An 11918-nucleotide genomic window follows, 5' to 3' on the forward strand; every position below is an offset into this window, starting at 1 on the left:
CGCTTCCAGCGTGGGGTGGGAGAGGTAGAGTTGCAACGCGACATGGATTTGTCCATGGGCTTTGTGGAAGATTGTGTTGAAGAGCGGGGCCGACTGCTTATTGCTTCGTGATCGGCGAGGACATCTTCTAGGCGGACGTCTGAGTCAGACATGCGGGATGTGTCCTTTGGATCGAGGATCTCGATGAATTTGGAGGGTGTGTCGCGCATGTTGATGTGATGTGAATAATACGCGAACACCGTCTAATTTTAGGGCAAGTGGTGGAGGTGGAGGTGAAGTATATAGAGACGGAGGGGTCACGAGGGTGTATGGGTCTATGCAGGATGCGAGCGCCAGATGAGACAAAGAGCGTTGCAGGTTTGGGCTTGCTGCAGAGTTGCGGGGTATATAAAGTGTAGAAGCGAGAGGATATGAGGAAATAAGATAGAAGGGGGAGGAGACTTTTTTTAAAAGGTCACAGGTAATACTGTAGGGATCTGGAAATGACTTCCAGTGAACGGCGTGAGATATGCAACTAACCACTCTCGATCCCTGTAGTGGAGCCCGAGTGAAGATCAGGGGAGAGAAGAAAAGATGATTCGATAGGCTAGGTATAAGATCCGTAGACTGAAGATCGGACCCGAATCAGCTTGATTCGATATTGTAGAGTATCACACTATGTAGTACGTGGGTTGTAGTACCTGGAGCACCACAGTTATACCACAGAATCAAAATAGACCCCATTCTGCACTCTGCACATGCGTGTAGGGTCATCTCCACAGACTACGTACCCGAGGCAATGCTTTGGACGCCACCAAATGCTGATCATCGCCCCATTAGCTGCTCCACCAAACCCTCCCAACGCTGACCATTGACTGTTAGGGCCCGAGTGAAGAACCCCTTGGAGAGGCCTGAGCTGTGTGTGTGTGCCCCCAATCTGATCGGCCTACTGTATACTTTTTCTCTTCTGTGCACGCTACCCCTCCGATGATCACAGTGAAATTCCCTCAGGCTATAGTAAACGGGGCTTAGCGTTTACCCCTACAGTAGTTCTCACGGTAGTTCACAGTAATTCTGACAGTGGATGCCTGCAGTAATCATTCGCGCCATGACGTCGGAGGCACACTCATGTATAGTGCAGACACCACCCTCTCTCTGGGGATCTCAACGAGTTCGTAAGCACTCATGATCGGCTTCCTTTCTATAAAAAGAAATCCGCCACACACAAGCCACTCACCTACATGTACATGTACTGTGACTTGTACCATATGAGCTATGAGCTATGAGCTATAAGCCACCTGAGCCCCCAATAAACACGAAACAATCCACGTAGTGCCGTTCGCCCCAGCTACGTACTGTACTATAACAGACACTCCGTGCCCAACAACCAAGTGGGCCTCACCAAGCCATCTCCTCCATCTATCCCCACCCAGAATGAAAGGCCAGTGGCGGTGGAGATGTGAAAGATGAAACCGGGGGTCCAATTCGACGGTATACAGCTGTTATCGATGCGGTCGCTGTCTCATACTTCCGTATTGGGCTGGTCGCCACATCGATCACGTTGTCGCCTCTGTTCATTGCGCAGGTGTACACGCATACGCGACAGGTTCGGGTAGTGCGATTGGGTTTGTTCGATAATCGGCCAAGTTGTTCTCACCGACTCCCTCTGTCTCTGGCTATGTGGGTTCAACCTGGGTGATCGTCGCTGTTCTGTACACCGTATCGAGTAGGATATACGAGAATTGTATACCCGGGTTTCGTGGTGGATGTTAGCGTGGTGGGTAGTTGGATTACATAGGCGCAGAGCGAAACGGATTACGGTCAAGATGCCAGAAGCGACAGTGTGAAATGGATGCTCAATCTATCTACACGAGGATATAGGTACGTACTCGAAGTGGAAGTGGAAGTGAAAGAGAAAGAAGAAGAGCAACACAGGCCATCCATACCAAGTGTCCTGTGCAACATGCAGAATAAAGAGTAATTGATTCGATTTTGGCCAATTGGGACCATGCACAAAAACCACTTCGAAAAGCCAACAAGAAAAAACGCCTCGTGATAATTGAAAACAGTGAGCCCTAGCACACCCAGTCCAAAAGTGGACATCGTCGCCATATCTCCATCTCTATCTGTGTCTGTGTGTGCAGCAATGAACTCTGGTCCCCGGTCGTGCAGTGGATACCTGACGCAAGAAGAATAGAATTCCTCCCTCCGATCGCCGGGCACATGTACATGTAACCTGAGCATCCCGAGGGGAGTGATCTTAACGATTCGATATCCAACCCGGCGGATGTACAGGTCTAAGGCCGACAAGCACGAAAATGAATATGGAATAGATGTCGGTCTCATTCCCGACGGCCATGACACGGGTATCCAGCAGTTTCGTCACACCTCACACCTTCAGACTTCACTCCTCACTCATGCAACGCGTGAATTGAATTGTATTGCATTGCATCCATCCCCCTCCCGCCGAAACATATGCGACAAGAATTATTTTAACTCGAGATCCGTCATCTCGACACTATCCGCGGAGCCCATCCAGAGGATGTTGTTGCATCTAAATGGAAAGAAGAGTTAGCGATTCCAATCAAATCCAAACAAAAGTGATCCCGATCCCGATCCCAATGGGACACAAGATATGAGGTATCAACGGGTACGGCATACCTGATCAAAACAAGACCCAGCGAACCGGTAGGCTTCCCATCGATAAATTCTTCCGTATCGCGCAGCAAGACGTTCATGTATGAATCGATGCTCTCGAGCTTGCCCTTGTATTCCGTCTGGCCCCACTTGAGGCGGATGAGGACTTCAGTGCCGACGCTATAGAGAAGATATTATTAGTACTTTTTCTCGATGGTTGCGACAATAGTTTGCAGAAGGATGTAGTGGGATTATGATGCGGGTTGGGGGCCGGGTTTGGATAGGGTCGCATACTGAGCCTGTAGGAACGGGCGGGGGTTGAGTGGTTGGAACTATAGAGCCTGGTTAGCAATTGAATCACTGGTGATCAGATGTGAGAGTGGCATGAAGGTGAGTTGTATCTTTTAAGCTTGATACTGGGGTTTCAGGGCGAAGGGAGACGTACGCTCATTGTGACTGGGGTGGTGCACTCGGTGATGAGTGGCTAGGTGGTGCGGTACGGTTTTCGGGAGAGAGGTGAAGGGAAAGAAGTCGGCGATAGGATCTTTCACGCCGTTTGGATGTGCTGGTCGCGTGGCTGCGAGAACATCGGAGTCGGCGACATCGCGAAAATGTGAGCTGGTTGGGCGGTGATTGTAGGCCAATCAGAGGTCGCTGTGCCACACCGCTTTTAGCTTCTTTGTAGAAATGGCAGTGAACTTGTTCTTTGGTTAAGAAAATTGTTATAGAGAGCTGAAATGCTACAGTTCATGCTTGGTTTGAAAGATTGAAAGCTACTCAAGCTACGTAAGAAAAAATAATGGCCATCTCTGGGCTCGTTCTGCCACTACGGACATGTCATCTTCCTTTTGCATCATCACCCCAACACCACTGCTTGAAATCATCCCCAGGCACATTAATAATACAAAAGAAACATTCTTATGAAGGTCATAGGTTGCTAAGCAAACCTCGGCCACACTCAAGCCGACCTTGCATCGTTGCAATCTTCCTAGCGGCTAACCTTCCAGGTCAGCTCCTTGATGCTAACCTCCTCGCCCTTTTTCTCGTCATAGTCATACCACTCGCCTTCGAGAAGGTCAATACCTGAGAAGGTAGTGGTAGACTCGACAGCCTTGGCTTCCCAGTCGCCCTGGGTGGAGAAGTCAGTATATGACATGAGATCTCTCGTTTGTAGTCACTCACGTCAGGCTTGAACTCGACAAATTCGAGGCCACGGCAGTCCATCTCGATGATCTTCTGGGAGTTACGCTTCTCCTGGGCTTCGTAGGCCTTGGGTGCGTTGAGAATGGATGCCGAATGGGTTTTCTGTGTTGTTGGTGTTAGCGGTGGGAGCAGGGAAAACAGGACGAGGTGTGCAGGGAATAACAGGCGAAGGACACAAAAAGGGCAAGAAAGATAGCCAAAGGAGGGAACACATCGAGAAGATATGGCCCAAGGCATGAAGCATGATATCCACTAGACCCTGGCTCCAAACGGAACAACCACAAGCAAAACCACAATTCAAGTACCAAAATATGAAGGTAAAAAAAGAAAAAGAAAAAGAAAAAGGAGACTTACAGTGCAGAGACGACACTTCCACACAAAATTAGCCTCGCCCCGACTACCAGGGATCTCATGCGTTTCCTGTGTAACAAAAGAAGAACAGTCAATAAGTTATCCTAGCGAGCTCGGAGGAGAAACATCTCCACCTCAGAGCGCGCACATACAAAACGATTGAAAGAAACCCAGTTCGGGTGCGTCTCATGGCAAGAAGTGCATGACACGCGGAAGGTGTAGTAGTAAGGGTTTTCCTCTGTGTCGGTGGGCTGGAGGGCAGTCACGCTGGATTTTCATATTAGCGGAAGGAGTTTCTGATACAATTGGCGAAGGGCTCTGCCCGCGCGAGGTTCTTCGTGTTGGAATGCGGTGCGGGGAGGTTCGATGTACCAGAGATTTGGTGGATTGGGATTGGGATTGGGGGTTGCAGATGGAGAGCATTGGGACTTACCCCTCTAGCTGGGCTTCCAGAGTTAGAGACAACATCTTTGAATGTGACAAAGGGAGTTGGGTGTTGGGGTTGTGTTTGTGAAGATCGTCTGCAGATGCGGGGCGGAGCTGGAAAGGTCTTGAGATCGAGGCTTGGCATGTGACTTCGACGAAGTTGGACTGGCTTCAGTAGCTACGAACATACAAAAGATTTAATCTTGAGAAGGTGGATGCATATTGAAGAGAAAATCTATTCATATCTGAAATTTGAAAATAAACGCCAGTCATGCTGGAGCTGTCGCTCCCAATGAACGAAACAAAGCTATATACATCATGAAAAATAAACAAACTCATATACGTGAAACAAGATTCTTACAGACGGCTCTGCTGCGAGTCCTGACCCAGAGGCTTGGTAGCGAAGGTGCCGAAGAACTCGTTAAGAGCATCGACAGTGCCGCTGCCCTCAACCAGCTGGACAGTGCAGGCAACGTGGCTGTCAGGACGGGTTACAACGACACCACCCTGCTCAGGGTTGAAGCCGAGCTTCTCGTGAGCAGCGAAGGTGGCCTGGGGGACGCGGACATCGGGGATGTCGTCCGCGTACAGGTGGTGGTGGTAGTCGCGCAGAATCTGGGGGATGGACTCGACGTCGACAGTGTTCTTGGAGCCGGCATAGATGACGGAGAGAGTGAAGAGCTTGGAGTGGGGATTGTGACGCTCGAAGAATGAGACATTGGCGATGTCGGATCGGCGGTAAGCCGAGAGGAATGAGCGCTCCTTCTCCAGATTGGCGGCAAAGTCGGCAATGGCCTTCTTACTCTTGGCCTGGTTGCCCGCGAAGACGAAGATGCGGAATGAGCCATTAGTGGGGACTTCCTGCTCAAGCTCAACGAAGTTGGAGTCTGCGAGACGGGTGACGGTGGTCGGGGTGAAGGCACGACCAGGAGTCAGGTGAACACCGGGGATGTTGAACAGAGCGGACTTGGCGGGGTGGCTAGGGGACCAAGTGAAGATGTTGGGCTGGTAAGCAACTCCGTATCCACTGGTGAATTCGCAAGAGGACTTGAAGGTTTTGACGAATTCATCCTCCTCGGCGTCACCGCCGATCTTGGTGTGGCTGGCCTCACCAACCTCGCCGGCATTGGGGCGGCGCTTGGAGAACAGGGCGGCGTACTTGGCGTCGAAGTTCAGCAGGGTCTCGGCGATATCCTTGCGCTCGCTCTCGTAGGTGCTCAGGATGGAGCGGTTGGCAAAGCCAGACTCCACCGCGTGGAGCTTCCAGGCCATGTTAAGTGCGTCGTGGAAAGCAGTGTTCATACCCTGACCAGCCTTGGGGCTGTGAGTGTGGCAAGCATCACCACCCATGAAGACACGCTCGTCCAGGGTGTACTTCTCAGCAATACCCTGTCCGATGGGGTAGACCGAGTACCACTCAACGCGATCCCACTCGATCCAGTATGGTTTGAGGATGTTCTTGGCAGTCTGCTGGACCTCCTCGGCGGTAGCAGTCTTGCGGGGGTTCCAGTCAGCGTCGGTGGAGGAGGCGATCTGAACGTAGAGGCGGACCATGTTGTCCTCGCGGGGAATAACCATGATAGAACCGGCATCGGAGTGGATAGTGCACTTGGTCTGTAGATAGATTTGTTAGTCAATTCCATGAAACCGAGCAGTTGCAGTTGCTTACCTCGATATCAGGGAAGTTAGTGCGCACGACACCGTCCATGACACCCCAGACGTAAGCAATGGGGTCCTTGTGGTGGATCTTGATATCGAGCTGCTCACGGACGAAGCTTCGGGCGCCCTCTCCACTGAAGAGGTACTTGGAGCGGACATTCTCAATCACGTTGCTATCCAAGCACTTCAAGTTGACCTCAACAGGGTAGTCGGCGTTGGCGCCATCGTTCTTGAAACCAACAATGGTCCATGGGCGCTCGACCTTTGTGCCAGCCTTCTCAATTTCATCCAGGAAGACACGCTCGATCTTACCCTGGTGAACGAGGGTGGTGAAAGGATAGCGGGTGTCAATGAAGCGGGGGCAACTGGGCCAGCTGCCAGTGCGGCCAATACCGGATCCGTCGGCCTTGGGGTCCCAGAAGGCAACATCATAGACCTTAGCGGGCTCGTAGGCCATGATCGAGCGCTTCAGGCCAAGGTTACGCAGGATCTCGGTTGACCGCGGCTGGATGCCGTCAGCGCGACCAGTGGCGGTCGGCACTGGACGGTTGTCGATGTGCTTGACTTTGTAACCCCATCTTGACATGCACAGCGAAAGGAGCAGGCCGACGGGGCCGGCGCCCACAATGACAATGTCGTAAGTCTCTTGGACCATGACGAAGGAACTCAGGTATCGGGTGGTTATGTATAAGATGTGATGGTTCCAAGGGTATGTGTATGTAAACAGTATTCACAGGAGTCACAACAAAGAGGGAAAACCAGGGCCATGGCGGGCTCTATATACTATGCGGAAGCTGGGGTAAGATTAAGTCACGGAGAACATCCACGGCATTCACAATCGGCTGAATCGTGGGGAGCTCCGGTTGCAGGGCTGGGGTAGCCAATCAGCGGCGAGAGAATCGAGGTTACTGGTGGTTAGTCATCACAGCAAGAACAATGTGGGGGGCGCCAGACAGCCCAGTCTGCCTCAGCGAACAGTCATAATGCCGTCGTTGATCACCGAGCCCTGCTTGTCGCTGCAGGGAAGTCTGTCTCCACCCGGAAACGACTTCGGTATGTGGAGTGGGGCACGTGACATGGCTCTCGGCAGCTTGTCCGGGATTTACTTGAGCTTCCTCTTTCCCGGCCCTAATTCCCCTTTTTCTACTACTCCGAGAAGTTAATGACCATCTTCCGACTAATCCATTGGCCACTGTCTATTTTAGCCGAGAGGGCCTTGCCGCCTCATCCACCGGTCCCCTGTCGTGGTAGTTTAACCTGGTACTTGCACTGCGGAAAACCCGAGGTTTCCTCCCAGACCCTAAATTGCTCATTATCAATCGTATTTCTACAATTAAATTGTGTATTCTCGGATCTATCCCTGGCAAATTGCTCGGCTCCTTCCGTCCGAACACCCCGAGACAGATCAGTACATTCATCGTAGTGACTTCCTCGCATAGACAACAGTATAAGCTTGATACATAGATAACATCAATGAACTACCTAATCCACCTCTCCTGAAATTGCTCCAAACTCAATACATGTAGTTTGTCCGCAAGTCCGCGGGCGAGTTTGCATATCGGATAGCCCGGCTATCCAAACGCCTCGTCCGTGGCCTTGGGGTAATTGTTTTCTAGAAACAAGAATCTCGGTATTGGGAGTGGCAGTGGCATGCAAAACAGGGACCTTGGTATGACACCTCATCTGTCAGGCATTAAGCGGTTTCGATATCGGATACAGGTTGTTCCGTGCCGAACTATATCGACTACAATTAACACAGATGAGGCATTGGATAGGTGACTACACTGTTAAGGAGGTACATTTGAGATGGCTATCACATCCAAGGGGCTCTGTAGTGTCTGCCATGGCGTAGCGACGACCATTTTCCAATATCATGGATCAGGTTAGCAACATTGTCGGGCGATATACGGAGCGTACAACGAGTAATGCCCAGAGCGGTCACTTGTGTAGCATCACCGCCTAGGCAGTCCATATGAAGAAGTGCCATCTGTAAAAGCAGCGGTATCAGACATCGCCATGTTCTGGTCGTGGACTCAGGCATGATAGCATGGAAATATCGGACCCGGAAGTCGTGCATGTTCTGGGTATGAGCTGGCAGGTGTCGTCGGTTTTGGTTGGGGGCTGGGGAAGGAATGGGGATTGGTTGTCCGAAACTTGAATAAGCATTCAAGCTTTCTTCGTCATTGTTCTCTTTCATTTCTGATTGGCCCGTTTATCCAAATTAGATATTGTCGATTTTCATTTTTGATTTTCCCTGCTCCCATTGGCCGTTGGGATTGTTTGCTCCTATTTACACTGAAACATTGTCATTTTGGGAAGAGTCTCGAGAAACCGAACCCAAATGCTGCTTGTCATCGGGTCTTGACCACCATCCTCATCCCGATATCAACCAACCACAATAGCCTCAGGTCTGTACGACAACCCCAATCGAGCCTCAGAATGAATCCTCAATAGCAATGTCCGGCTATTGTCACGAAGAGTCCAATAAACCTCGACTGCTTCAGCTGCTCAACTATTCTATTCCATCTATCTGCTCTCTCATCCTTTCTCATATTCTTCATCTTTTCGCATACTTCGCCGTTTCCTTTCTTGCAACAGCAGTCGCAGCTTTGTTCAATCTTTGACCCCAATTGTTTCTGTATTTGCAACTATGTACCCCGACGTCAGTGGTATCAAGTCCACCAAAGGCTGGCACAGCCGCAACCTCTCCAACGTCGACCGTCGCCCCACCCCCGGTCAGATCTTTCAGCGATACCGCGACATGGAGGAAGAAGTTGACCCTGAGTTGAGTGCTTGGCGCAAAGCCAACCAACCCCAAATGGATCGCGCGGACGCTTTTTACAACAAGACCATGATTCCGGGTACCAAGTACGAGTGTGTATCCTTGCCCTGACATGATTCAAGAGCTAACACTACGAATAGTTCTTCCCTTGGTAAGCCTTTCCCCACGCCAATCGGGAAGGATGCCTCAATTCTGTTACCCAAGCAAAAAGTCGAAACCTGCAACTCTGCCGATGAGAAGCTCGAGTGCAACATCACCTCGGCCGCTAGCAACGAACAACTTGAAATTGTCTGCAAGCAGTTGCAAGACGTCAAGTTTTATGCCGTTCCTCCCCCAACACCCTCCGGACCATCCAGCCACACAGCTGCCATATTTGACCTGGAGGCTGTGGTTCAGAGTGCCCATATTTCTATGCGCAACTTGCCTCTGACTTTCCCTCGCCTCGATCGTTCGCATGATGGAACCAATGACAACGAGGAGACCACTGACGAGGAAACCACTGACGATGAGACCAAAGAGGTGGTACCTTTGCTCGAGCGTGAGGTCGATATGAACGGTTATTGGAAGTATCTGTCCGAGGATGGTGAACTTCACGGCACTTATGGGCAAGCCAAAATTAACGGTGGTTTGCCAGTCACAGTTTGGATTCCTCACAGTGCCGACGACGCGCTTGATCCTCCTGACATCCAAGTCTCTGGCTCTCCTCACTCCTCTGATCTTCCTACTACTCCGAATTCCCCCTCTGTGAACTTTTGCCAGTCCTCCAAATGTTGCCCTTCTCGCTCAGCTGTTCCTGAGGTTGCTGGGGAAGTGATGTGGGAATGCGCCGATAGTGAACAGTTCTATTCCTCTGAGGAAGCTGGCGCCCATGGTCGTGTAGTGTCTTATGCTGGTTACGACGATCATCCCGCCATTGACGGTTATGTCTCCCCTTACCGGGCACGCACCCCTTCTGATGGCTGGAAGAATGAATTTGATGCGACTGCAAATGCCCTTGGTGGCGTGCGAAGCCTTTCTCATCGTGTGGTCCACAATTATGTCTCTCCCCTCCCAGCCGGTAATCCTCTTGATTGCTGGACGAATGAACCTGCCCATTTTGAGGATCGCGACTCAAATGCGAATGCGACTGTTCGTGGTGGCTATCGCAACTGGTCTCACTATGCCCTTGACGGTGCTGGATCTCTTGACTTGCGAGCCTGTACTCCTCCTGTCTGTGGCTGGAAGTTTGAAACCGTGGAGGAGATGTACGCCTTCTATGCGAATGACCGTACCAACAGTTGCATGGTGTCCCCTCTTTCCATTTCACGCAATGGCTCTGGCGACTTGACTTCGGAGTCTCATGTTGACCAATTTGAGCGCTCTAGGGCTCCCTCTCCGACAGTTTCTTTCTCTGACATGGTTTCCACCTCTCGAAAGCAGTCCGCCACATCTCCTTTCAAGGGTGATTCTTCCACCTCGAGCTGTGCTGCAGCTGGTGCGGGAACCGCTCCTGCATCGAGCCCTGAGTCTGCTATCTACTCCGACCAAAATTGCTGGGACCCTCTCATGGACGACATCGAAAACATGCTCAAGAAAGAGCCCGCCACCGACTTCAACTGGACTGCCAACGTCTCCATTCAATTCACCAATGGGCAACAGACTGCAGTTCACGTCCCCGAGGGCTCCGACGATACACACAACTGTGCCGCCTCCATCGAAGACAATGCCGAAAGTGACACCGCCAACGTCGCTCTGAGCCATGAGTTTAGCCTGGAGTCTGACAGCGATGCGTTGCCACGCCGCCATTTCAACAAGGAACTCTTCGGAAATAACGGTTGGCTTGATCAGACCAATACCACAAAGACGGGCAGCAAGCGACGCGTCAGTTCAGGCCTCAAGGGACTGGGACAGACTGTGAAGGCACACATCAAAGATCTGGTAAGTGGATCATGGCTCGTCGATTATGATTGTTTAGAAACTAACAATGCTTTGACAGACTGGAGATGCCAAGCGAGCTCGCATCACCACAGCCAACCCCAGCATCGCAATCGAGACCACCGCAGCTCTCTCTCTGAGCATCGAGACCCAGGTCAAGCTCTACGCTGAGCTCGAATACTTGATTGTCACCACCGCCAACCGGTTCCTAATGGACGAATATTACGACGGACACGTTTCTGATCTCTCAATCCGCCGCCTAAACAAGCAATGGATCTCCAAAAACCGCCCTGGTGTCCCTCAGTTCTGCTTCGACCAGTCCACCCAGCGTGAGCTCATCTTCGCCAACCGCCAGAGCGTCCAGTTTGGCGGCGATGCCTCCAACCAGCCAATGCTACTGCATACGATCTTCAGCAACTGGAAGGCCGTCTGCACCGAGACGAGTGTGCGCTCTTTCTGTCTCCCCGATGCCGCCGTGCGCAAGCACTTGCGTGACATTGAGGGCATCCTGGAACTCCTGCAGGCCCCTCCTTCCATCATGGAGACCATGCAGACTCTGGCCATGCGTACTCGCGAGGAGATCCTCCAAGTTCGTGCTGCTCGTACCGCGCGTGCATCCTACGGCTCTGGTGCTCCTGACACACCCAGCACCCCAAGCACCCCCAGCTCTCCTGGCTCGACCTTCGCCTATGCCAACCCGCGTACTCCCACGGCTTCGTCGATTTCGCGCTTTTCATGTACTTCTCGGACCCCTCATTCGCGCCGTCGTGAGGCTTCGCCAAATTCGTGTACTCCCAAGACATCTTTGCCTCTTCATCATGATCAGAATGCTCCATTTGAGCCCGCTGGCTGGACTGCTGAACTTGCAGTTGGCCGTCGCCAACGTCGGACCTGGCGGAGTATAAATGGTCGCTAATCAAACTGCACTTCGTGAGCGTGGCATTCCCAAGTCTGGATAGTCGCCCTC

The 11918-nt window shown here is 51.7% G+C and overlaps 4 protein-coding genes across 4 annotated transcripts; 2 read left to right on the forward strand and 2 right to left on the reverse strand.

Moving 5' to 3' along the window:
• Positions 1-2466: 2466 nt before the first annotated feature.
• On the reverse strand, positions 2467-4638 carry PENARI_c010G03387 (uncharacterized protein; the record flags this gene model as incomplete). Its single annotated transcript, XM_022632190.1, has 8 exons — positions 2467-2533; positions 2641-2796; positions 2911-2948; positions 3617-3745; positions 3799-3921; positions 4174-4239; positions 4323-4437; positions 4604-4638. 8 exons carry the CDS (start codon positions 4636-4638, stop codon positions 2467-2469), a joined length of 729 nt encoding a protein of 242 aa, XP_022487768.1.
• Positions 4639-4953: 315 nt separating this feature from the next.
• PENARI_c010G03229 (putative FAD monooxygenase) lies at positions 4954-6910 on the reverse strand (the record flags this gene model as incomplete). The annotated part of the gene is made up of 2 exons (XM_022632185.1): positions 4954-6210; positions 6266-6910. The coding sequence occupies 2 exons, from the start codon at positions 6908-6910 to the stop codon at positions 4954-4956; spliced, it is 1902 nt and encodes a 633-aa protein (XP_022488020.1).
• A 328-nt stretch (positions 6911-7238) lies between these two features.
• Positions 7239-7506, forward strand: PENARI_c010G02083 (uncharacterized protein; the record flags this gene model as incomplete). The annotated part of the gene is made up of 2 exons (XM_022632150.1): positions 7239-7308; positions 7415-7506. The coding sequence occupies 2 exons, from the start codon at positions 7239-7241 to the stop codon at positions 7504-7506; spliced, it is 162 nt and encodes a 53-aa protein (XP_022487785.1).
• Positions 7507-8905: 1399 nt separating this feature from the next.
• PENARI_c010G07931 (uncharacterized protein) lies at positions 8906-11867 on the forward strand (the record flags this gene model as incomplete). The annotated part of the gene is made up of 3 exons (XM_022632316.1): positions 8906-9129; positions 9178-10954; positions 11013-11867. 3 exons carry the CDS (start codon positions 8906-8908, stop codon positions 11865-11867), a joined length of 2856 nt encoding a protein of 951 aa, XP_022487986.1.
• Between the last annotated feature and the right edge of the window lie 51 nt (positions 11868-11918).

The sequence above is a fragment of the Penicillium arizonense genome, assembly GCF_001773325.1.
Source record: "Penicillium arizonense strain CBS 141311 chromosome Unknown PENARI_contig010, whole genome shotgun sequence".
Classification (NCBI taxonomy): domain Eukaryota; kingdom Fungi; phylum Ascomycota; class Eurotiomycetes; order Eurotiales; family Aspergillaceae; genus Penicillium; species Penicillium arizonense.